This window comes from Panthera pardus, unplaced genomic scaffold (assembly GCF_024362965.1).
Source record: "Panthera pardus isolate Hobbes unplaced genomic scaffold, ASM2436296v1 HiC_scaffold_3, whole genome shotgun sequence".
Classification (NCBI taxonomy): Eukaryota; Metazoa; Chordata; class Mammalia; order Carnivora; family Felidae; genus Panthera; species Panthera pardus.
The window spans coordinates 30,820,204-30,845,792 of NW_026526876.1; the positions used below are offsets into that span (position 1 = coordinate 30,820,204).

Here is a 25,589-nt window from a genome sequence, read left to right on the forward strand (position 1 = left end):
AGCGGACAAGGATCTTTTGCAAATATCTTTATTAATCTTGTATAAAAATAAGGTCCATGGAGAGTTCCTGGAGCTGGGGGTGGGGCGCGAGGTTGCACTTTATAAGTTACAGGCCAGGCTCCCGCTGAGGCTAAGTATGGCTATTAGGGGAAGAGGGGTGCCGCAAGCAGCATTTGGGGGAGGGACCGGCGATGCTGCCCCCCCCCCCCCCCGCCCCACGCCCCCGCGCGCCCGACCACTTGAGGTGGGCCCAACGCAGCCGCAGAGGGGGCTGCCCGGCCCAGCCGAGCTGAGGACCACCTTCCTCGAGCCCCAGCTTGCCCCCCTCATCCCCTACTGAGTCCATCTGCTGAAGTAGCAGCTACAGTGAGAGGTCCGAGGTGACCTGCAGGGGGGGTCCCGGGGGGCGCCGGCGAGCACTTCTACGGCCTGTGTCTGTGCGGATGTAGGGCTGGTTCCGCAGATCTGGCAGCCAAGAGGAGAGACATTTATCTTTCAGAAGTCTGCATGGGGCTAAGACCACAGCTCCAGGGCAGAGGCCTCACCCTTCTAGGGACCCAGGTTGTGTGCATGTAGGAAGGGACCTGTTTATGTTTACCAGACCCCACTCAAACCTATCCCAGCCATGCATGGCCCAAGGGGAGGACGGCATGACCCAGTCCCCCAAGGCCCCCCAGAGTTGTGGGCAGCCTCTGGGATCAGAGGCCAGGCTACCCAGGTACCTGGGGGCTAGAGAGGAATCTCTTCTCCCAGGCTGGCCTCACAGAGGAGCCTGGATGTCCGCTTGCCGGTGCGGGCCGTGAAAGGCACCGTCTTGAGCACTGAAGGTTGGGAGGCAGGAGGGAGGAGAGAAAGGAAAAAAGAAAAAAGACAGAAAAAGTAGCAAGAGGCAGTAAGGCAGCCAGACCCCTAGGGTGGGGTAGAGGGGGTGGAGGACAGCATTAGATGGACAGAGGACAGGACAGGCCCAGCCAAACCCTCACCTGTGATGATATCTTCAATGGCCCCATCACGGTCACTCTCATAGATAAGTGGCTCCTTCTGCTGCTTCCGCTTCAGCTCAGAGATGAGGTCCATCTGCTGCCGCCGGGCCTTGGGTGGCGACTGTGGGGGGGACAGGGGGCGTAATGGAAGGTGTATAGCTCCAGCTCCAGAATCCCCTCTCCCCAGGCCACGAAATGCTAGAACACGTGTCTTCCTGGTCCTTCCGCAGCACCAACAACCGGCTCGAGCGGAAGGAACCCATTCCCACCCACCCCAGGCTACTGGGGCACCGTGCTCACCTCGGGCATGTGGGGGGGACAGGGGGCGTAATGGAAGGTGTATAGCTCCAGCTCCAGAATCCCCTCTCCCCAGGCCACGAAATGCTAGAACACGTGTCTTCCTGGTCCTTCCGCAGCACCAACAACCGGCTCGAGCGGAAGGAACCCATTCCCACCCACCCCAGGCTACTGGGGCACCGTGCTCACCTCGGGCAGGGTCTGTTCCCAGAAATCAGAGCATAGAAGAGGGCCAGATCTCTGGGGTGAGGATCGCTGCAAGCAAGTGCCAAGCTCAGGCACAGCTACCTACCTTGGATGCTGGGACTTCGCCTCTGCCTGGGGCGTCAGCGCCCGCCTCCTGGGCTGCCGCTTCTTTCTTCCACTGTTCCACCTCCTGCTCAGCTTTCTGAGGGGCCAAAGTGGGTGTCCATGAGGGGGGGGGTCCTCGCCCACCCCCAGACAGAAGCATCCCCTCCCCTTCCCACCGCCCATGTGGAGGAGCCCCCACAATGCCCTGCAGGGGTCCCAGCCTGCCCGCCAGACACACATACCTTGTAGGCCTTGATGAAGCGGCTGAAGAGGGAAAAGAACATGGAGGGGGATGTGGTCTTGGGGTTCTCTCCGAAGTACTCCACCACAGACTCGTAGGCCTCCTGTGGGCACAGCCTGTCAGGCCCACCAGCACGGACCCCTACAGGCTCTGTGCCCCTTTAAGACACCAGCCACTTCATCTCTGCCCCTCCAGGCAGGTGGGCCTTCCTGCCCCATCCCCCACTGCTGTGGCCATGCCCCTCCAGACCTTTCTTCCACAACCCCACAGCCTCCCCACCTCCAGGCCAGCGCTGGCCCACCTGAGCAGTCTTGCTGTCTGCCAGCAGCTTATCCATGATGGGGGAGTTGGTCTTCAGGAACTCCTTGAGCACCGTGCAGTTGTCCTGCCGCACAAACTCTCTCTGGGTCAACTCTAGGCCTCGCTGTAGGGAGCGCACGTCCCCTAGGACACTGTCCAGGGACACTGAGTGGGGGAGGGGGAGCAGTACAGAAGCAGGGAATCAGGCAGCATTCCCATCTAACTACACCCTGTGGTCCCCTTTCTCTCAACCCGTATCAGTTCCCAGGGCTGAGCCCCTGCCCCCACCCAAGGAGGACAGGGCACCTGCACCCATACCTGAGCCTGCCTTGTCCAGGAAGTGCAGGTCGCTGTGGAAGCCTGTGAGCTGCGGGTACTTCTCAGCAATGACCTTCACCAGGTAGTGCAGCAGCGTCTGCTTGCGGTCAGTCGACTTCATCTCCAGCAGCTGCATGAAGACCTATTGTAAGCCACAGGCCACCAGCTGTCCCCCATCCCCCATGCCTGGGAACCCCTCCTTGTGCCCCTCACCACATCCAGACTCTGGAGCCGGAAGCCGTAGGCTGCTCCACGCTTGCTGCTGTTCAGGTAGTTACCAAAGGCGAGGACAATCTGGGAGAGGCAGGGGGGAGAGTTCAGGAGGTTGCCGGGGCTGAGGAAACCCTCCCGAGTATAAGTTGCACAAGAAAATGTGGCGAAAAGCAAGCCCCACACACTCAGCCCCCACTACTCTCCTGCATGGCCCCTTCAGGTCTAGGACACGTACATGCTTGTATATATGTCTGACATATGCATATGGCTAACACAATGCATGGCGTACCCCGTTTTTTTTTAAGATTTTTTTTTTTAATTTATTGAGAGAGGGGGAGAGTAAGCCGGGGAGGGGCAGAGAGAGAGAGGGAGAGACAAATCCCAAGCAGACTCCGCATTGTCAGCGAAGAGCCCGAGGCGGGGCTGGAACTCATGAACCATGAGATCATGACCTGAGCGAAAACTAAAAGTCAGACACTTAACCACCTGAGCTACCCAGGTGCCCCTTAAAGACTTTATTTTGAAGTAATCTCTACATCCAATGTGGGGTTTGAACCCACAACTCCCAGAACAAGAGTCACATGCTCAGGGCACCTGACAGGCTCAGTCAGAGAAGCATGTGACTCTTGATCTCAGAGTTGTGAGTTTGAGCCCCATGTTCAGTGTTGAGATTTCTTAAATAATAAACTTAAAAATAAATAAATAAATAAATAAAGAGCTGCATGCTCAATGGACTGAGCCAGCCAGGTGCCCCTTGGCATACCCAATTTTGTCCTCTGCCATTCCTACCCAAAATGGTGCTGCTGACATCGCCTAGGCTGTAGTATCATGGTCTTTCTACTGGTTCCCTGAGACTCCACTAAGCAGGCGTGGGTACTCTGCTAATCGTGACCTCCACCCCTGCCTTAGTTTTGTCTTTCCGTGTCTGCGAGCGCTAAGAACATAACTGTTGCATCCCAAGGGTACAGACAGAGCAAGGCCCGGATCTCCCTCTCACACGACCCAGAACGGGCAAGGAGCCATAGGTGGGCCCCGCTTCCCAGACCCTTGCCCTGGGCTCTCACCTCCAGGATCTGCCGGAGTTTGTCAGAGGACTTGATGGACATTGAGGCTGCAATTATGGCATTCAGTTGCTGGGAGGGGCGGATTGGGGAGGTAAGGTAAGTTGGGGCAGGGTGGGAGGCAAGCCCATGGGAGGCTCAAGTACCCCTAAATGCCCTCCTGGAGGCTAGTAGCTGCCCCCCTCCGCAACCCCAACCCAGAACACAGTGCCCCCCCTTGCCCTGCCTGCCCCGCCCCGCCCCGCCCCGCCCACACCGCTCTGCCAGTCCCGCCCCGCCCCGCCCACACCGCTCTGCCTGCCCCGCCCACACCGGCATGAGCAGCTGCACAGTATCCGGAAAGTTGCCCAGGAAGGTGAGCGTGGCCATGCGCTCCGGCAGGCGCGGGATGCGGCTGAAGCGCAGCATGAAGCGATCCTCCTCCGACAGCTCCTCCATGGGTCGCTGCTCCCGCTCGAAGCGGGCAATGAGGCTACGTTCATACTCCGTGGGCAGGAAGCGGGTCAGCAACTCCAGGAAGTCCAGGCCAAGGGCTTGTAGGTCGTACCTGGTGAAAGGCGGGGTAGTTATCACTCTATACCCACCAGTTCTTGAGGCAGGACTACATCCCCCCGTCCATTTCCTTGACTGAATAAATGAACTTCAGTATTCACTATTTGCCAACAGCTTCAGGGACCAAGAGGCAGGTGTCAAGGGAAGTTGGGAGCTGGGAAGCCTGAGGTCCCTATCATAGGTCAGTGGCAGATGCACAGCTGTAAATGCCAGAGCCTGAGTTCCCATAGCTGGGCAAGGAGTCAGGGAGGAAATGGGAACATCTCAGTCTGGGTGTGGACTCACAGCATAGACTATTTTCTCAGCCTGAAAATGGGAACAAGGTTCCCAGGCTTACTCCCTGACCAGGGTTAGCATGAAGTTTGATGGGCTCTGTCCCATAGTTGGGACTCTTTTACTAGGTACTTGATGACCCTGGTTTAGTAGAGGGGCTGGGCTACCTACAATCCCAGGGCAAAAGTACTCACGTCTCGATGGCCTGGCAGATGCGATCAGCCCCCAGGTTGCCCTTGCGCAAGGTGATGGCCAGGTTCTTGGCCCGGTTGGCCTCGATGAGGGTGGCCTTGCTGGGGGCCTTCTGGGCTGCCTTACCCTTGAGAGCACTGAGGTCTAGGCTGGGACCTTGGGACTTAGTCTTGAACTGCTCCTCAAAGTCACTCATGTCTAGCTCCTGAGGGCACAAGGAGAAGAGCTGGGGCTAGGTGGGCTGGGGTCTGATATACTCCTGGCTGAACCATCTAACCAGCCCTGACCACACAACACAACCCACAGAGAAAAAAACCCAGTAACCCAGCTTGACCACAGGCCCTGATGGGGGATACAGGGGAAGTACAGACAGCACTGAGGAGGAAGAGCTGCACCCAATCCAGGGCACCCACACTCCAAGCCATTACAGCCAAAGGAAGAGCTGAATTGGCCAGGGATTAAAAAAAAAAAAAAAAGGTGGGGCGGGGGGAGACAGGGAAGGGCATTCCAGGCAGAAGGAACAGCATGAGCAATGGCCTGGAGGCAAGAGAACACATCACTTTTGGAAAACTAAAAGTAGAATTAGAAGGCCTGAAGCCCTGGTTGTCTGTGGGAGTGGTGGGAGAGAAGCTTAAGAGGAGAGTGGACACAAGGGGGCGCCTGAGTAGCTCAGTCAGTTAAGAATCTGACTTCCACTCAGGTCATGATCTCACTGTTCATGAATTCAAGCCCCACATTGGGCTCTCTGCTGTCAGCGCAGAGCCAGCTTCGGATTTTCTGTCTTCCTCTCTCTCGGCCCCTCCCCCACTCACCCTCTTCTTCCCTCTCAAAAATAAACAAAAATCAAAAGAAAAGAGAAAGAGAGAGAGACCAGACCTGGGGGAAGGGATGTGCCCTCTGCAGGGAGGAAGGGGAAAGCCTCCAGGGGAGTCAGGATACACTGCCTATCCAATATACTAAACCAGTTTAGCTTAACGCCCATCCCTGGGCCTCCATGCCCTCATCTGTACAATGGGGTGGAGGAGATGATCCAGCATGATCCACACAAGCCCCCTCCTCCTCTGGTGCCCACACTGGGAGCAAAGAAGGGCCACACTCACCTGCAGCACCTTCTCATCATTGAGCTCAGTGAAGACGGTGCCTGTGATCTGGCTGGGTTTCAGGGCCACCCAATTTAAGAGTGGCATTCTGAACTTGGTCTGTATGGGTTTCTTGGCCTTTACTCCTGGGACAGGGAGGGAGTGGTGAGCATAGGGAGGTGAGGGTGGGGTGGTTGGCAGGACCCAGGGCCCAAAGTGGCCAGACGGGACAGGCAGAAGGCAACAGGAGGCCCCCAGACAGAGCATCCTGGAGGACACAAGTCTAGGCACGGCACCTCTCTCCATATCACCCCCAGCCCTGGGTGGTCCACTCACCTGGGCCCATCTCTGGGGCATCAGAGTGACCTCCAGGAGGCGGTGGGGGCGGCGGAGGTACCGGCCCATCTGTGCCAGAAGGCAGCGGTGGCGGTGGGGGTGGGGGCGGCAAGTCTCCCGGCAGCGGCGGGGGTGGGGGTGGGGGAGGGGGCGGGGGATCTGAGCTGCCAGGGAGGGGTGAGGCCAGAGGGGGCGCCAAAGGCGTGGCTTCCTGCTGGAAGGGGAGGCCGGGCAGTGGGGGCGGTGGCGGTGGGGGTGCTGCTCCGGCAACCGGCTCTGGTTCTGCCGCAGGTGGGAGATCTGAGCCTAAAGAGAACAGAGAACCAAAGATGGAGGGGAAGGGGTGTCAAGTTCTGGGCCTGGGTGGTCTCGCCACCGCCTCCCTCCCTACGCATGCGCACTGGGCCCACGTCTACCATCTGGCGTCCACCTGAGCCACGCCCACAACCCAAACCTACCTCTTGCAACTGTCCCGGCCCGAGACGTCCCCAGGCCCCCCTTCCAGACACTGGTTCCCCCATGCCCACCCACCCCGGCTTACAGCTCCTGCGCACCTGGGCTGAGTGAGCCGGTGGGCACTCCCGGAGTGGGAGTCAGAGTCGGAGTCGGAGCGTCACTACCGCTTGGAGTTGCCACAGCGACCGGGAGGATCTCGATGGAGACAGCATCCCCGGGCCCCCGCAGGATACGGATTAACCCCTTCTCTTCCAGCTCCTCCACCTTCAGCTCTAGGGCCGAAGGCCGTGCAGGGACGGGGGTAGGCACTTTCTCAGGCTCGGAAGGACGCCTAGAGGCACCCATGGGGGTCGACTCGCTGAAGCGCTCCTGTGAATCCCGGGAGAAGGGTCAGTGCCCAGCAGCAGGCCTGGCACATAGCCCCCACCCTCTTACTGGGGTAGAGGGAAGTGTCAAGCCTAGAAGCCCCAACGGGTCAGTTCGCGGGAGCCCGGCCTGCCCCCGGCCCGGCCCCCTCCGCCGCCAGCCTCACCCGCAGGGTCTCCAACTCCTTTCGAGCCTGGCTTAGCTGCTTTTCCAGCTCGGCAATCTTGGCCATGGATTCGTTCTCCGCGTCCCGAAGCCTTTCTGTCAGCTGTGGCACAGCACATGGTGAGCTCCCACCCGCCGCTGGGCACTGGTACCGCCGGTGAGGGGGCGGCAGCAGGCATGCCTGCCTGAAGGGCTGGGGGAGGCTTCCGGATGTGCTGGCGGGTGGGCTGAGCCTGGCACTTGAACCCAAGTAGGTGAGGCACTGAGGGCACTAAAGTTCTCTCAGGAGGAGAAACCAGGGCACCACTGAGGACGGAGGTGAGTGGAGAGGCGATTGGGCTAGGAGGGGCCCCAGGCACCTAGTTCCGCCCAAGCCAGGATGTGGGCTCTGAGCACAGGGAGAGGAGGGGCCTGCCTCCTGCAGAGGTCCCACAGCGCAGGAACCCAGCGAACAAGACACCCAAGATGTGGATTCAGGTCAAAGTCTGGAACCAGGCAGACAGCCACCCCCTGTTTGGGTTTGAGGCCCAGGGCCTGATGCGATTGTGAAGCTCTGGGGGCCTACGATGTGCTGGGCCAAGTTCAGGAGCACCTCCCACCTGGGCCACCTGCTCCTGCAGCTCCTCCATGTGCTCCAGCACAGCATTCTTGGTCTCCGTGTCCTCCAGCAGCGCACCCACATCAAAAACATTGTCCAGGTATGCTTGGATCTGTACCTGCAGCTTGTCACTCTCGGTGAGCCGAAGCCTCTGTCCCCCAGACAGAAGGAACAGGGTGAGGCCCAATGTGAGGGGTCTCTCAGAACCGCCCATCACCGCTAGAGCCCAGGGGAAGGGGCTTGAGCCCCAGCCTGCTTTTTCTTTTTATTGAGATATAATTCGCATACCGTAAAATTCATCACTTTAATGCGTATAATTCAATAGCTTCTAGTATAGTCACAGGGTTGTGCAACCATCACCGATGTCTAATTCCAGAACATTTCTATCACCCCCAAAAGAACCCCTGTACCTGTTAGCAGTCAGTCCCTATTCTCTCCTCTCCCAATCCCAATTGGCAACCGCCAATCTATCTTCTGCCTGTGTGGACTTACCTATTCCAGACAGTCATGTAAAGGAATCGTACAGTATTTGGGCTTTGGTGACTTGGCGTCTTTCGCTTAGCGTAATGCTTTCAAGGTTCATCCACGTGGTAGCATGTATCAGTAATTTATTCCTTTTTATGGCTGAATAATATTCCATTGCATGGATATATCACCCCAGCCTGCTCTGCACCTTTTGTTAATCCTGGCTTTTTAAAAATCCAATCCCAGGGGATTGGCTCCCAGGGGAGCCTGGGTGGCTCAGTTGGTTAAGTGTCCAACCCTTCATTTCAGCTCAGGTTATGATCTCATGATCATCGTCAGCCCGTCGTCAGGCTCTGAGGTGACAGCACGGGATTATCTCTCTCCCTCTCTGGCTCTTGCCCTCACGTGTGCGTGTATGCGCTCTCTCTCTCTCTCTGTCTTTCAAAATAAATAACAAAAAATGATAAAAATCCAATCCCAAAGTCCCCACTTCTCCAAGCAGCCTCTGAAAGGAATCAGGAAAAGCCGCGGCTTCTCTGCACAGGCTGGACCCGGAAGCACCAAGCCCCTCCGCCTAACCTTTCCCGGGGCAAGGAACTCCTCCTTGACCTGGACCCATCCAGCATGAGCCAGATCCCAATACGGCCCAGTATCTCTGTGCTCTCCATTATGTGCCTGTCTGAGGCTGATCCTCCCAGAGCCAGACCCAGGGCCACCTAGAACCCTTCCGGTGCCTGGCAGAAAACGTTCTGCCTCATTCTATTTAGAGTCATTATCATCTTTCTAACTCTCCTGTTTTACAGATGGCAAAGCTGAGACTCAGAGAGAAGAGACTTATCCAAAGTCACATGGGCTTGGAAGTGACAGAGTCAGGATTTGAACCCGGATCTGCCTGACCTCAACACCCATGCTGCTAACCACAGAGCCATACTCTGCAGTTGGCAAGTGGTTGAGTCCCAGAGGGGCGGGAGGATGTAGGGCTCACCTCCAAGTACAAGTCCAAGCCCAGGTGGGTGAACTCATATTGCAGGAAGACACGGAAGTTCATGTTCTCCACAGAGTGTACCACGATGTTGATGAATTGCATGCAGGCCACCTGGGGAGTAGGGAACAGGAGCACGTCGGTCTGTGATCCTCTGGGTGGGGGAGCTCAGTGCCTTCCACCACCACCCCCCATTTATTCCCAAGTCTCTCTCCTTTTCCCCATTTCTCACTCTGCTAACCCAGCTTTGTCCCTCCCCGTATTTTCCCCCTACACGCCGCATCCCCTCCCTCCAGCTTCCCCTCCCCACCAACCTCTCAATCCTCATACTTTGCAGGAGCAGAGCACAGATCCCAGATGCCCAGGGCCCCTTACTGCCCCTCACACTGAGGGTGGTTGGGCCCAGCCTGGAGTCCCGAGCTCACCATGAAGTCGATATTGCTGTCCTCTTTCTGGAAATATTCCATTAGCTTCTCAAAGCGGTGCTGCTCCCCACACACCTGGGTGGGGAGAATGGCTGTCATTAGGGCCCCAGCGACACACCTCCTAAGCCTTTTTCCAGCTGCCACCCTTGTGCTTCTACAGGTTCCTCCCACGTTAAATCCAAGTCAGGCCATGTCACTCTTCTGCTCAAAAACCTCTCCCCCCGTCTCCATTTCCCCCAGCCCTCTCTGTGCTTACTCTACTCTGGCCACACTGGGGTCCTGGCACATTCCCACCTCAGGGCCTTTGCACCTGCTCTCCCATCTGCCCGGTTGCTCTTACTCGAGGCCGCCACCACACCAAGTCTCTCACTTCCCTCACAGCTTTGCTCAAACTTCACCATCTCGATGAAGCTCCCCTGACCACCCTGCAACCCATTCCTCCTGTCCCTCCAGCATCCCTGACTTTTTCCTCAGAGCATTTATCATTTTCTAACACATTAGGTAATTTGCTCATTTATTATACTGTTTATGATGTCTTCCCCTGCCTTCTTTGTTTCTTTTGTTCACTGATGGGCCCCAAGAGCCCACTCAAGAAATATTCATTAAAGGAATGAATGACCATATCCCATCTTATGCATCATATTGTCCTGCACCTACTTCGCCAGAATCAGAGAGGTGTATGTATGCAACTCTGAGGTGTGTGGATCAAACCCAGTTTGGACCTGGCAAGGCTGAGGGTCCGAGGTTCAGCAGATCCCCTGTTCAGCTGTCCCTGTTGCCCTAGGCAGCACCCCAACATGACCTGGCCTTTCCCTTCCTTTTAAAGCCTCCCCATCCCAGATCGTCCCCACCCTGTGTTCCCCGAATGCCCACCCAGCACTCCCAGCTGCCCCCAGCAGAGGCCACAGCTGCCAGCAACAGTCAGTGCTAGAGAACAAAGACATTGGCGGGAGGGGGGGTGGGGGCGGGTGGTTCATACCTCCTTGAAATTGTCAAAGGCTGCAAGGATGATGTCGTGTCCTCCTCGCACCAGGCACACAGCCGCCAGCAGCTCCAGCACCAGAGCCTTGGTTCTGGGGAGAGAAGGGGCAGTCTATCCCTTGAAGGCAGGCCCCACAGCAAGGGTGGATGTGGACCTGGCTGGGGGAGGGCAGGGGAGCTGATAGGTGAGTAGGAGTGGAAGGAGCCTGGAAGGGAGTCCTGAGAACTGAGGAACAGCGCAGGCAAGGGGCTGGTGGCAGGAGAATCCAGATGTGGAGAAATGTTAGGGGCCTGGACCTCACCTGGGGTTCTTGTTGTTGAGGCTCAGAGCAATCTCATTGACACAGGCTGGGTGGGTCATGACAAGGCTGAAGCCAGACTAGGGAGAGAGAAAACGTTAGCTCCTCCAGGCAGACCCCCAGGACTGACAGCACTGTCCTGTCCAGCACCTCAAGCACTGTCGGTGCCATTGCATTCTGGTTTCTAACTGCCCTCAAGCTTAGGAAGTTTTTGATATCTAACCATATCCTGTTCTGTGCTGCCAAAGCCTGGCTCCTCTTTTTAAACGACTCTGTCTGTGCAAAAGCCAGTGTTAGGACTCAGCACCGTGGACACAGAGAGCCCTCAAAGGCGTGCTAAGCAAAGGAGGACTGGCCTCACCGGCCACTCCTCCAAACAAAGTAATCCTGAGCTGCTCTCCCCGAGGGCCCTGTGTCCAGCCTTCCTTGGTGGGTGTGCCTGGGTCCCCACATGAGACATATCCATGCCCCCAGTCATGTCCAGATTACTCTAGAGGACCTCACTAGGAGGGGGCAGACATCTGGGCTTCCTCTCAAGACCTGATCAGCCTCAAGACCCCCAACAGCCCCCATCCACAGGGTTCTCCAGTGGGCAACAGGGTCGGGGGACCATTGGTCCCTGCACCCCAGCAGCTCAGGCAGCCCCTGGTGAGGACAGGCCCAGCTTCCTGGGTCCCCCAGTGCCCTCGTGCTCACTGACCAACCTGGTAGTTCATGATGGCACGCAAGCACATGATACAGACATGGACGTCATCCTTCTGGCTAACAATGCGAGAATTCCGCAGGGCCTTCCTGCTGTGGGCTGGGGTCAGCCTGGTGGGGTAGGGAAGAGGCAGCAGGGGTCAGCGTCCTACACCCAGCCTCCCACCCCCACCACCCACCACCACTCAGAAGGCACGTCTGGAACATTAGGCCACTGATTCCCATCCACCCAACCAAAGAGGTCAGCTGAGGGCAGGAAGGCTTCCTTGGCCCCTAGGCTGGGGCCTGGCATGCTGCAAGGGGATAAGGAGGGGGTCAGGAAAGCAAAGACCCTTAACAGCAACTTGGCATCAGAAAGGATTGCTGTGTTGTGCGGGTGGACAGCCCAAAGAGGGAAGACAGCCAAAGCTTGGAAATCCACAAGGTGGCGCTCACAGCCTCATGGGCTCATCTTCCATCTTGAAAGGTCGACCCTGAATTCACACACACCGTCTTGGTCCAAATCCCAGCTCACCACTTACGAGACTAGTTAATCACCCTGTGCCTCAGTTTCCTCATTTGTAAAATACGAATGGTAATAATAGTACCTTCCTGATAGGGTTTTGGGGACGATGAAATGAGCTCAGAACAGTGCTTGATACAGAGTTAAGTGCTGTACCAGTGTCCTTCATAATTCTCTGCTTAAAAGTATGTGATTTTTTTTTCATTGCTGCAGATCCGCCAATCATGACTTCCACGTCAGTTCCTCTTGACAATTCTATCACATTTCCAACAACACTGGGAAGCCCCACCTCCTCCCTCCATCTGCTACCTTGCCCTTCTCCCGTCACTGCTCTAATATGTCTGAGTCTTTGCTCATGCTGTTCCTTCCACCTGGAATGCCCCTCCCTGTCCCCACCACTGCCTGTAAAGCCCGAATCCATCTGTGAGACATAGTTCCAGTGGTATCATTCTAGGAAACCTTCCTGATGCTCCAGGAAGTAGCCACCTCCCTTCTCAGAGCTCCCAGCCACACCTTCATGATAGCCTGTCATACACTGTCTTCTAGACCAAGGGCTCCCAAGAGCAGGGTGATCTGTCTCCTGAGTACCTGCCACCATAGGACATGCTAAAAATATATTTGTTGAATGAATGAATGAATGAATGAATGAGCAAACAAAAAAACATATTGTGAGAGTTTGAAAGGCTTAATATGAAGTCGGTCCCCTAGACCAAAGTGGGAAGGATGGAAGCTGGGAGTCCACATGAGGCTCCAGGGCTGACTCCTTCCCTCTCCCTGCCTCTCAGCTGGATGTCCGATGTTAGGTGGGGTGGCCTATCCACAGCAGATGAACTCAGGGGTGTCAGCTGAACACCCCACCCCACCCCACCCAGGGAGCCAACCAGGCATGCACCTGCCCCCAGGTGGCTACGTACCGGGGAGAAGGGGGGCACCTGGAGGCCGCACAGGAAAGAAGACGGGGTTAGATGGATACAAGGGAGGGTCTCACTGACCCAGAAACACCCTACTTATCCCAGACCACCCAGACTCCAGTTTCTAAGTGCCCATCCCTAGAAGGCTTCTTAACACACCCATCTCCCAAACCCTGCTTGAGGCCCTTACTGTGATCCCCAATGCCAGGCTGTCCCTCCCACCACCCCCAAGGGCCAGGGGCAGGGCTGGCTGGGTACAGAAGTCCAGGGGTGAATTCTCTATTCTCCCTGCCACCCTGCAATGGGACGCACATACTTGATGGTCAGGTGGCGACTCTTGGGCTGAGGAGGCAAGGCCGAGGGTGGACCCTTGCTGAGATCTTCCACCGACTGCTCCAGGGGCTTGCTCTTCTCTGAGCTGGGGACCCCGTTGTCTGTGCTCTCCATGTCATACCTGCAGGGATTAGAGTGGAGCTGGAGGCCAACACTGCAGAAGCACTTAAGAGAGAGAGGGGTGGGGGAAACTGAGGGGACAGACGAATGTGCAGGAGAGATTAGAGGCTGGGAGGTAGAGGCTGTGTTCTCAGCACTGTTCTGGGCAGACTAGGGGACAAGGGAATGGTGGAACAGAAGAGGAAGCCACCCAAGTCCCAGCTGGCCACCCCAGGCCACGTCCCTCCATATCCATGCAGGCCCTTAGGAAGGGGTACCGCCCACCGTGCAGGGTGTGGTTTGTGTGAACCCAGGGTGGACTCAGGCTGCTTAGACGTGGCCCAAGCAGTGGATGAGGTGCAGGGAAGCAGGGATCAGGGCTCTGAGGAACAGCATGAGGACTGGAGCAGGGGGCTTACGTGACGGAGCACTGGGCAAAGGCCAGGTACTCGAGGAGCACATCCAGGCCGCGGTTCTCCTCGTTGAGGAATTCTTCCACCCACCTGCAGGGCACAGGGCTCCCTGAGTTCCAGCCAGGAGGGAGGTCCTGCCCAGAGTGGGCACAGAACAGGCACAGCCAGGGCTCCAGTGCGGCTTCCCCCGTCCCCAGGAAGACACCAACCAGCCCAACCTCAGAAGACCCAGTGATGCTAGGAGATGCTAGGGGGCTCAGGTAGGACCCATGGCCCAGCCATGCCTCGAGGGGTGAGCCGAGAGGAGGCCGGGAAGCTGTCCTGGACACCCAACCCAGAAGTGGCCTACAGGCACAGCCTACACAGGGGTGGGGGGACAAGGGGGACAGGGGAATAGCAAGGGGAAGCCCCAGGAGCTGTCTGGAGGCAGAGCTCTCCCTGGCCCCCAAGCAGGAAATCTGAGCCCTCGCTCACCCAATGTGGTTTGTCCTCAGGGAGATCTCCAGCTCCCGCAGCACCTGCGTGGACTCCTGAACTCGCCTCTTAAACTGGGGGCCAAGGACAGGAAAGTCTGGTGGGTGACGTCTGGGCTTCCCACAGGCCCACTGAGCCCCAAGGCAGCAAGTCAGCAGCCCGCGCCCTCCCCCTACCACTGGCCTTTCATGTTCAGCCTCCCCCACCACCCCCACATACCTGCCCAGCAGAATAAGCATTCTCAGGCTACTCCCAGCCCCATACACAGGCCCGCAGGGTGCACGCTTATTCCTCCACACACAGACATGCGGCATGCTTGCGCACGCGCGCGCACACACACACACACACACACACACAGCCATAGGGTACGCACACATTCAAATATGGATACCCTGGCTGTACACACACACATACTCATCCACATACAAGCACCCTGGGTACACAGATATAAGACACCCATACATCCGCATACAGACACATGGGGCGTGCACACACACACACACACACACTGCACAAATACGCACAAGTGGACCCACAAGTGGATGTAAACATATGCAGAATATGCAGAGGAACGTGGAAAAAGTACATGCCCGCAGCCCTCCCAGTCCCCTAAAAATATGCACACGCATTCATACGCGTGCCCACACAAGCCCACCAAAAAGTTTACACACACAGTTATTCTAGCTGCCCAGAGCTTGGAAGGTGCAGGGGGAAAGGGACAGAGAAAAAGGGGGAGACATATACCCCCAGGTTAGACATCCAGTCCGCTGCTACCTTTCGGCCGACCCCACCGGTTTCCAGGTAGCTCTTCAGCTTCTGGATATAGGCTGTGGGAGGGTTCTTGACTTGAAACCGCTCCTGGGGAGACAGAACAGGGTGTACAGGGAAGCAGCCAGAGCCACCCCGGGGCAAATGACCAGCCCTTGCCCCAGAATCCCATTCTCAGCTCTGACCCCAGGTCCCAGGCGATCTTAGGACCCCTCTGAAATACCAAAGATAGCACCAAACAACCCACCAGGTCATTAAAAGACCCCGGTCCCAGACCTAGCCTTCACTCCTCACTATGGCCTCACAAGCCACAACCCTAGCACAGCGCACCCCCCCCCACTCCACCCCCACCGGTGGAGTTTGGAGGGGTCATTTCTGCCGCACAACCCACCACGCTGGGGGTGGGGAGGAGGACTCAGACCTGCCAGTAGGTGGGACCTTCCCAGGCCCTGCCCTCCCTGGGAGTCCAGGGAGGAAGAACGCTCTGAGGGCCCCTTCCCCACGGCTCCTCCCCAGCTGTCCCATTTACCTGTGCTGGTAGGTGTCTGTGTGTGCTTATCTCCAGTGCTCAACAAAGCAACTCCTAACTCCCCTGCCCCACCCAGGGCTCCAACAGCCACTCACACAAAGAAGCAGGGGCCACATCAGAGGCCCCCTACCCAGAGGAGCTCCCATCCTTCCCAGCCCAGATCCTTTAGGATTCCCGCTTTTCCCAGGCCCTTGAGCCCCCAGCCTGAGATACCAGGCCAAGTGGCAGAGACCTCCACAGCAGCCTGAGAGCCTCTAGAAGCAGCTCCCCATCCTCCCCACACGGCCCAGCCTTTACCCCCCAGACTCCCGCACAGCCTGCTCATCCCATTCCGGTCCATTAGCAGGAGCCAAAGGCCCAGCCCTGGTTCCCAGGGGAGGCTCCCTGCTCCCCAACTCCCCACCCCCAGCCTCCTTCCCTCACTGCATCACTGCAGCAGCCAGGCCCCACCCTGGCTTAGCAGTGGGAGAGGGGTCTTCCCTGCTACCCCGGAGAGCGGAGAGCGGCCCTGGAAGCTGGAGAGGCAGGGGCAGCCAGTGAGCCCTGAATATGGCAACCCTAGGTGCCTGGATGAGCACCAGAAGCCAGGAGTTCTATTTCTCGCTCGGCCACTTGGGAACTGGTTACCTTTGGGTTGTTGCTTGGTTGACTGCAGCTCCTCTGGGCCCGAGGGAAAGAAGGACAGGGATCCTGCCCCTTCCTCCCCACCTCCCATGGGGTCAAAGATGCCCAACCCTGGGGCTGCCCCCCTATCTTCCACAGCCCAGAGCTGGAGGGTCAACAGATGCTGCTCCGGGAAGCTCAGCAAGGAGGTGGGTGACAGCAAGGAGGTGATGAGCCCCTGCCAGCTCTTCATAGGGCAGACCCAGCCCAGCTAGGGACTCATAAGGTCCCTGGGGAGGCCCATGTTCAAGGGAGGGTGGTTGTAGAGTCTTGAAGACAACCCCAGCACCCTCTGCAGATGCGACACAGGCCTCTGGGCAGAGTCTTGGCCCGATGGGCAGCATGGCAGTGCCCCCTCTCCTGCCAGCACCCCCCTCCCCCCCCCCCCCCGACAGCCAGGGCAGGGCATCCTGAGGCCAGAAGGGGCCTGGTACCCACCTGGTCACAAATGAGCTCCCACTTCTTCTCGTTGTCATACTGGCTCAGCAGCTGCACCTTGTCCGGGGGCAAGTTCATGCAGTTCTGGAGAGGGGAAGGACAAGATAATGACCCTGAGCCTGGGGTCCCGATGCAAGAGGCCAAGGGAGCACAGGCATTTTCAGGGAAACCACCAGGGGGCAGCTCCCTAGCAGATCTGTCATACACATGAATCCCTGTCACCCCAGGAGATAAGTAGCATTAGCCGATGAGAAGATGAGAAAACCGAGGCCCAAAGATACAGCACCTTGCCCTAGACCGCAAAGCTAGAAAGTGACACTGGGATTTGACTCTGAGTCGGCCTGGCTCCAGGGCCTGGGCTCCGTCTTCCACACACCCCCTCCCTAGCATGTCTCCCCCGGCGGTGAGAGCGTGGGTTCTCAGCCTGACTTCCTGGGACCTTGGGCATTTTTTGACTCACTGCCCCACGTGCAATAAGGGGGAAAGTCAACTCTTCTTCCATTCGAGTGGGAAGCTAACAGGGGACCCAGTTGCAGCCGGGCCCAAATGTGGCCAGTCTTGGACTCTGCCCCACCCCTGTGTGCCAGCCGACACCATCCGGACTGTATGCAGTCCTGGCCCAGGGCACCAGTGTCTCACAAACAGCAGAAAACCTCTCACAAGGATGGCAACAGCGGTCTCCTCCTTAGCCCTGTCCAGCCCCCTCCCTCCTCATCACTTCTGGAAGGAGGACATGGGGACGGGCCAAGGGAGCTACGGTCAGACAGGCAGGGAATTCCTAGCAGGTGCATCATGGCTACAGGGCACAGGGGGATTCCTGGGGAAGGTCACCCAGACATAGGAACTAGAGACAGCCGCCAGCATGCTGGGTCTGTGGTGCCAGTGGCCCAGGCTGGGACTCCCCTCAGGAGCTAAGAAAGGTCAGCATTGCTCTGCCCGATCCTCCAGTCACAGACGTGCCTGTCAAGCTCCTCCCTCACAGGGCAAGTATAGGGTCTTGCCTGGTGCTGCCTGCACTAGGGGTTCCCTGGCCCCCCCCTGAACTTGGCATGTCTTCCTAACAGACCCAGAAGATAATGCCAGTTTACCCCAATTCACTGAATCCCAGGTTTAAAGAGGGTCTATTATGTATCAGGCCCCAAAAGATAGTTCTTGCCCTCAAGGAGCCCCATCTCTGCTGGGGAGGTGGGAGTCTCCAGGAATCCCCAGCCCAGAGTCAAAAGGCCCCCGTCACCAGCTCTGGTGGCTCAGACTACACGTCCTCAGTCACATGGCCCTGAGAGGAGGCCACAGCTGGAGCAGAGAGAGGGCCACACCCACCCGGGGCTCCTCAGCCAGCTTCCTCTCTGGGGTGCTGGGCTTCATTCTGGGGCTCTGGCCAGAACTCACCCCCCTAAAAAAAATCACTGCCTTAGGTCAGCCCCAGACAACAGGAAACTGGGTGCTCTCAGCCCCCATTGCTCAAGCTTTCCGGCTGAGGCCCCACTTGAGAGGTGAAGCTGCCTATCCCCCAGGCCCCCCAGGCCGGCTGGGGATGGGGATATGTCATTCTTCTCCCCATTGCAAAAGCGAGCCCCTGGATTGAGGAAACCACTGCTATCTCATCTGCTGCCTTTCCCCAACCCACCAACAGCCAGAACAGCCCCCGCCACTACAGGAGACACTGCCTAGGAAGGGCCCCTGGAGCTGAGGCAAGGGCCCCTGGGACCGTTCTCTCTCTCTGCCTTTCTTTCTCCTTGGTCTCTCCCGATCCTGATCACAGAGATCCAGGGTGGGGCAGGGCAGAGGGGGCCAAGGCTGAGGGGGAAGGAGGGAGCAGGAAGGCAGGCAATGCAGAGAAACTGGAACAGTGGCCAACCCAGAGAAGGGAGGTGGTGGCAGGGAAGGGAAGGGACGAGGAGGAATGAGGGGACGGCTGAGCCCCAGCACCTGAGACTTACAGGGGACAGCCGCTTCCCAACGTGGGTCTTTCCAGGCCCTCGCCCACTCCAGGGACCTGTTTGGTTCCTGGAATGGCCCCAGTGGCACTTCTAGAGGCAGCGACCAGTCATAGTCAAAATAGCGACCCCAACAAATGTGGGCACCAGCTCTGCCCGGATGCTCACCCTGCCCGGCACCGCTCTGAGCCCTCCACGAGGGTGACGTCCTCACCACCACACACCCTCATCCCCATCTCACAGGTGCAAGTACAGATTAGTTTAGTGACCTGCCCAAGGTTACAAAACCAGAGAGTGGGGAGCGGGGCTGGCTTTGAGCCCAGAGCTGACTCTGAAGCAGCACCCTGGCCCACTCCCCGTGGGGGGCAGCCCCATGGTTATTACTGGGGAGGAAAAGGCCTCTGCTGTGGGGTACACCTGTCCCGGCAGTGGTGGAGGGCAGAGCACCCCTTGTCCCCTTCCCCACCTGGGCGTGCTCAAGCCCCCGAGGCTACGTGCCAGCCTGCCAGACGGGCTAAATTTAGGCTCGGAAATCAGAAATAGCTCTGACAGCGCTGAGCACTAATTAGCAGCTGTTCCTCGGCTGTGCCCACCGAGGAGACGGTACCCTAAGGAGCAAGAGAGGAACCAAAGGGTGCCACTGACTCGGGGTGGAGGGAAGGCGTCCTGGAACACGGCAACAGACCCCAGACCCGGGGCCCTCAGCAAGGAGGCAGCACCATGGGAGAGAAGTAGATGAGGCTGGCTGACACCGCTCGAAAGGGACAGGCAAGGACACGGAGGTGCAGGGGTGGGGAGGAGGGACACTTGCCTCCCGTAAGGGGACACGGGGAGAGGAAGCTGTGAGGCAGAAGAACCCACACTGGATCCTGGAGAGCCAGGCCCTGGGCTCACCTAGCCCAACAACTTCTCCGTCTCCTTGAGCCTCAGCTTCCTTCTCCATAAAATGGGCGCACTTCCCTTCTGCCTCCCAGCTCCCAGAGCTCCCAGGAATACCCAGTGAGAAGCTGGGTTTTGATGTAATAATACTCTGCAGTGACGCACGCTGTTAAGAGGCGTTTCACAGACTGGGGCCTGGGGGAGGAGTCCATTGAAGACCCCAAGGAGAGGGATGGTGTGGTGAGCAGAAGTTTGTGAAAACATCCAGATAAAACAGACCTGTCTCCAGTGCTTGGCCAACAATGAACTGACCCTTCAGCTCCCCTCTCCTTGCTGCCCTTAATGCTTTGGCTCCAGGAAGAGACAGGTAAGATCCATCTTTGAAGGTGTGGCCAAGAAAAGGAGCTGATTCCCCAGTCTTTCCACTAGAATGTGTAGACATCATTCTCCCTCCCTGCCGCGACCTCTCCAGGTGCCAGAGGGGCCCTCAGCCTCGCTCACCCAAGACCAGCCCCTTGCAAGCTTCTGCCGTACTCCTTCAACAACGCCCCTCCCCCCTCCCGCCACCGCTGACATCTGGAGAGGTGTCCCTGGTGACTGAAGGGGTTCTGTCTGCGTCTGGACACAACCACACCCTCCCGTTTCACTTTCAGTTTGAACTGAGACTGTCCCAACCCACCTGCCCACCCTCTCCTCATGACGTGTGGCCCTTTGAGTCCCAGAATGCCCTTGAACTTGGGTACCAAGCCCAGTCTCAGACCAGCCCCACAGAGGCTCCACAGCCTGATGGGCCCAGAAGCCAGGAAGTGTCTCCATCCGCCACCTCTACATGGTCTTGGCCTTTGTCTTAGAGCTCTTAGCACCTCTCCAAAGGCAATCAATCCACGTTTCAAAGTTCCAGTAGGTAGATTTTCTGGGGCTATTAGAGACAATCCCTGACTTAGAGGAGGGCTCTAGGTGACTAGTCCCAGGATTAGGTGCTGAGAGTCCCAAAAAGCTCATGGCTTCTCCCGTCAGGGTTGAAGGGTCCCCGTGGCAGGGACAAGGGCAAGCCAGGTGGGAGCCAGGACAGCAGGCACTGCCCATACAATCCAGGCTAGTAGGAGAATTACAGCAACAATAATAATGATAAATATTCCCCAAATATCCCATTCCGTGCTAAGTGCCGTTCTAGGTGCTTTATATCTACTGACTCATTTAAACCTCAAAAAAGAAGCTGACACAGTAAATGCTATTGTGATCCCCATTTCACAAATGGGAAACTGAGGCACGGAGCGATGAAGTCATTTGTCTGAGGTGACCTAGCTGGCAAGCTGGTAAGAAGACTGTGTTTCCTTGGAAGAAAGAGCACTGAAGGCAGTGAGAAATGTGGGTCCCGGACCCCCAGGGGTCTTCTGTAGACAGACTGGCCCCAGTCCCCCTGTCTGAGGAACGAGGAACAGCCAGCCCCATTTCCTGCCACCCAGCACCCTACGCTTCCTGTTGTTGCCCACACTGAGCTCTTACTCACTGGGGAACCCCCCCCTCCCAGTACACCGTCTCTCAGAGGGAAGTGGAGGCCTCCCCACCCCCTCCCCATGTGCACACAGCTACCGTTAGCACCGCCACTGCCCCACCCTCCAGGAGAGGTGGGCCCTCCCTCTCGTGGTTTCCGGCCACCAGGCAAGTTTTCGGTCTAGGCCCCGCTGTGGCTGCCCTGCATGATGGCAGCCAAGGGCAGCCTGGCCTGTGATGGCTAAAGTTGGCAACCTTGGTTGGTCTTGGTAATGGAGGTGGGTAGAGGGGAAAGGCACAGGCTGGAAGGGCCTAGGAGGCCTCCAATATGAAGAGGCCTCTATCCACTCCAATGTCGCTCCCTTCCTCACAGCGGGGGAGAGTTTCTGGAGCACTCGCCTTGTGTCAGGCACACTCTCGGTAATCCTTCAACGACCCTAGGAGGCCAGCATATACTACTGGTATTCTCTTTCTACACATGGGGAAAACTGAAGTTCAGAGAGGTTAAGTAACTTGCTCAAGGTCATCCAGGTAGGAAGCGGCAAAGACAAAACCCACCCCCTGACTTAATGACCCCGAAGCTCAGGAAGCTATTCTGCCCTTCCCTTGAGTAACCCCAGCCCCTCCCAGAGGCGGGGAGGACGGAGCCACCTTCCAGGGTTCCATGTCCTCGGGAAAAATGCAGAGGTAGCCCCCAGGGCAGCCCCATCTGCTCCTGCCCATCTCACCCAGCTCTTTGCCAACTGGCCCCAGATGTCCCTGTGAATCATGCCTACCACATCCCTGGGTTTCCAGGGTCGACATGTGCCAGCCCCGCCTGCTAAGAATGTCGCCCTACAGCCCCTATCTGGCCCGATATCTGCCCACATGGCCACAGCCCCATTCTCTTCTCCTCAGGGAAGGGGTCCAGCTGAAAGCAGGATTCCCAGGGTCCACATGCTGCTGGAGGCTGTCCTGACATCCCCACACAGCCTTGCCAAATGTCCACATCCCTAGGCACTTGCTAAGGGCAGCCCAGGGTGCTAGGCCCCATCAGGCAAACTCCTCTCCAAACGGTTCAGTCTCCGTGTGGATCAGCATCACTCTCGGCCTCAAGCACAACATCCCGGGCACCTTCCCTTGGTCCCTTGGCCCCAAGGTTACAGGCTCCTCTCTGACCAGACAGATCAGCAGTATCCAATGCCTGGCCATAAGCACAGAACTTCTGGACGGCCTGGAAAGAGTGCCTTGCCAACCCAAACCCTGATCCTTACAGGGGAAGGTCTGCAAGGAAGACATGAGCTTTGGGCATGGCCTAAGAGAGGCAAGAGCTTGATGTCTGGCCAGCTGGTTTTCCCACCATTCCAGCAGGCCCATGTCGCTGGGCAGCCATCGCTCCTCCACTGTTGCTAAGGCAGCAGCAGGAAACCCTGGCCAACCTGCTCTTTCTCCCCACCCCCATTTTAAGCAGGGGCACCTCTCGCTCACAGCCTTCTTAGAAAAGTAGCCCCCCAACACCCTTGCATGGGAGAAAGGCCACTGTGGGGAAAGGGAGAGCAAGCTTCATCTCCTATCTGGCCATAAGCCTTGGTGGAGGCGCCCTTCACCCACACATGGGTCCCGCATCCAAGAGCCAAGGAGTGGTTTGGGGCTGCAGGATCCTACCCTCAACCAGGGACCAAAGGGTTTTGTTTAAGCGAAAGGAAGAGGTTCCCTGGGGCTATGTGACTATATCCGAAGGGGAGGGTGATGCTTTTCCCATCAAGACTCTGGGATCCCTGGGGGTGATGGGTTCATCACTCTCGGCAGTCTGAGCCTTTTTCTCCTCTTACACATTCACTAAGGACCAGACTCAGCCCCGGCCATGGAGGCAGTGCTCTGATGGAGGCGCACCCTGCATGACCCGTTGCCAGGCCTGTGGGTTTAGCCAAATACTTGGCCCAGGCAGCTGCAGGCAGCGGCCAAGGCTATCACCCCAGGGCGGGGCTCATGCCCTTGTTGGTGGGGAGTGAGGGGAGCCAGGTTCTTAGTCAAGTGACCTTGGGTTGGGTGAGTTCTGCCCACAGAAGACAAGGGACAGGCTGCTCCTTCCCCAGAAAGAAGGCCAAATATAAACACACTGGGGTTCCTGGGAGCCAGGATGGGAAGTTGAGCCCCATTGGGTGCTGCTGCCCTAGATTTCTACCCAGCTACCGCTGCCTTCTCCATGAAGATACCCTCTAAGACCCATCCCTGGGCCTCCGCCCTCCACACCCTGGTACTCAGGGACTCCCAATGGCATTTAGCATCAGGCTCAGCCAATCAGAGAGAAGGCCAAAACACAAGCAGGGCACTCAGGAACTACACATGCATCAGAGCCTCACCATTTGACTTTTGGATTTCCCAGTGGTCTGAATTATTCACACAGCTCCTCCCCATTAGCGTGTGTATGATAGAGACCGCACCTCACCCTGACAGCCTGTCCCACCCCTGTCCACAGACACACACTTGGGGGGAAAGAGAGACCCATATCCCCCCACCCTCACAAGGCTGGCAGGGGTCCAGGGATCCACCACCAACTCAGGCTCCCCAGATGGTCCCCCAGAGACTGTCTCTCTTCATTCTGCCCCCTCCCCCATCTGCTCAGCTCAGCTGAGCTTTGCGCAGGCCATGGGTTTGAGGAAGGGAGAGCAGGTGGAGAGATGGGGGAAACAGGGCCTAGCCTGGTGTGAGGTGTCCCTCAGAGTCCCTCCCTCTCCCCTAATCAAGCAAGGTGTCTTTGCAAGGATAGACCAGACCCCGCCCCACCCCATAGCTCCCCCAGACCCCTCTTAGCCTTCCTGCTGGGAGGGGGCAGCCAAGATTTCCAGGAACTATCATGAAGGGCCATACAGAGAATCTGGTAAGTACGGCCTAATAACAGGCCAAGGGAGGGGAAATGATGTCAAAGAGCTGGAGGGGACAAAGAATTGAGTGCTGCCACAAGCCAGCATTGCTCTATTGCCCGCACCTCCCTTGCTGCCCCCCCCCCCAGACCTGCAGTGCCAGCCTGCTTAGACTGAGAAGTGCCCCCTGGGAAAAAGCACAGCGTGGCCTCATTCGCCTGTCACCCAGAGTCCAGCAAGGGAGCTGACAGCAGACAGGCCACCAGGCAATTAGTTAGAGAAAGGAGCCTGGGACAGGGCTGAGACAGGGAGAGGGAAGTGAGAATGAGTGGCCCTTCCCCCTCCCTACTTCTGCCTTGCACCAGGTCTTAGGGAGCCCTGATTTTGCTCTGGAGCCCCTCCCCAAACACATCCTGACTGTCTCCAGGCTCAGCCAGAGCTGATGGCTTCCTCCCCAGTGACCTAGTCTCCGAGCCCCCCAATTCCTCCAGCAGGTGATAGTGGGGAAGGTGGGGAAGGGGGGGGATGCTTCCAGACTTTTTGTCCCACCCCAAGCCAGAGTGACCAACCCATCCTGACCCCGCCCACCCTTCCTACCCTTAATCCCCTCAGTGGGCTGGAGGAAATGCCCAAGATAAGGACCCACAGGCAATCTCTCCTGGACCTGCAGGGGGTGAGAGATACAGACACCTCCTCTGCGTGATCTGAGGACTCAGCTCCCAGCAGCCCAGGCACCAACAAATCAGGACCAAACACCTGAACTCGGTCTCCAGCCCCCAGCACATTAAAATGTCACCCTTCCATCTTTGGCCCTAAGAAAAAGCAGATGTTCCACGACCCTCGCCTGGTGGCCGGGCCTGCGTGCAGAGCGGAAGGGGACGCCCCAGGAACCCCCTTGCGTGCTAGGCTCCCAACTTCCTCGCAGGACATTTCTGTTTAGACCTTTAGACCCAGGAGCGCTGGGGAAGGGGGTGTCCTGGGGAGGCAGACTGGGCGACTGCAGAAGAAAGTTTTGGGGGGAGAGTGCTAAGTCACTCTGAAAGAAGCCACTGTCACTCCCACCCCCTGTAGGGGCCAGCCACTGGGCCGGGGATCTCCAAGCGGTACCTGAGCCCCCGGGGGCGGGGACGCGTGCCGAACCCCAGCCGCCCCCCGCCCGCGCCCAGAGCGCGACAGATCACACTCACCAGAACCCTGTTAAACCTCTCCTCCAGCTCCCGGGCCGCGGGCATCGGCTGCTTGGGCGCCGCGGGCTGCTTGGGGGACGGCGCGGCGGGGCCCGCGGGCTGCTCCGCGCTGCCTGCCGCGTTGCCCATGGTGGTCCCCACCCAGTCGGCCAGGCGCCTCCAGCCTCGGAAATCCAGCTTTCCGGGGGACCGAGGACGAGGCTCCCGGCCTGGGGGGCGAGCAGGGCAGAGGCTGGCGGCGGCGGCGGCGGCGCGGCTCGGCTCCGCGGCGCTCGGCTCAGCTGCGCGCAAGGGCCGGGGCGCGGCGTCCCATCGGGGCGGCCCCGTCCGAGGAGCCGGGCGGCGAGCTGCGGGGTGGGGGGAGGAAGTCAGGCTGCAGGCCGCGGGGGACAGAGGGCTGGGCCGGGGGCAGGAAGCTGCGGCGCGGGCTCCCCCCTCGGCGATTTTCTAACTTCTGCTGTCGCTCCCCGAGCGCGCAAACCGCATTTCGCCGCCGCCGCTACGCACCCTGCCCCCGGGGGGCGGGCTGGAGGGAGGGGGCGGG

At 58.1% G+C, this 25,589-nt stretch overlaps 1 protein-coding gene across 6 annotated transcripts; it reads right to left on the minus strand.

Moving 5' to 3' along the window:
* Nucleotides 1-14: 14 nt before the first annotated feature.
* On the minus strand, nucleotides 15-25,589 carry FMNL1 (formin like 1). Of its 6 annotated transcripts, none has more exons than XM_053892506.1 (28): nucleotides 25,046-25,589; nucleotides 16,706-16,789; nucleotides 15,082-15,165; nucleotides 14,308-14,381; nucleotides 13,840-13,923; nucleotides 13,305-13,442; nucleotides 12,992-13,009; nucleotides 11,578-11,686; nucleotides 10,877-10,953; nucleotides 10,573-10,666; nucleotides 9,594-9,668; nucleotides 9,172-9,282; nucleotides 7,723-7,872; nucleotides 7,125-7,226; nucleotides 6,691-6,961; nucleotides 6,137-6,442; nucleotides 5,822-5,946; nucleotides 4,724-4,926; nucleotides 4,017-4,251; nucleotides 3,708-3,776; nucleotides 2,644-2,724; nucleotides 2,431-2,560; nucleotides 2,114-2,277; nucleotides 1,814-1,915; nucleotides 1,573-1,668; nucleotides 984-1,104; nucleotides 723-821; nucleotides 357-465 (listed from the first exon to the last, which is right to left on the minus strand). In XM_053892506.1, the coding sequence occupies exons 1-27, from the start codon at nucleotides 25,172-25,174 to the stop codon at nucleotides 730-732; spliced, it is 3,324 nt and encodes a 1,107-aa protein (XP_053748481.1). In that variant the 5' UTR covers nucleotides 25,175-25,589; the 3' UTR covers nucleotides 357-465; nucleotides 723-729. The 6 variants fall into 6 exon arrangements, with proteins under 6 accessions (XP_053748480.1, XP_053748476.1, XP_053748478.1 ...); XM_053892502.1 differs by having other exon boundaries at nucleotides 15,052-15,165; XM_053892505.1 differs by lacking the exon at nucleotides 723-821 and having other exon boundaries at nucleotides 15-465.

What these genes read in the sequence shown, in the direction of transcription:
- FMNL1 (XM_053892501.1), bottom strand. Translation starts at nt 25,174, where the DNA reads ATGGGCAACGCGGCAGGCAGCGCGGAGCAGCCCGCGGGCCCCGCCGCG. An exon ending in GGGAGCTCATTTGTGACCAG is followed by an intron (nt 15,166 to 16,705) that starts GTGGGTACCAGG and finishes CTGTCTCCCCAG; the next exon opens with GAGCGGTTTCAAGTCAAGAA. An exon ending in ATCTGCCAGGCCATCGAGAC is followed by an intron (nt 4,252 to 4,723) that starts GTGAGTACTTTT and finishes GCCTTTCACCAG; the next exon opens with GTACGACCTACAAGCCCTTG.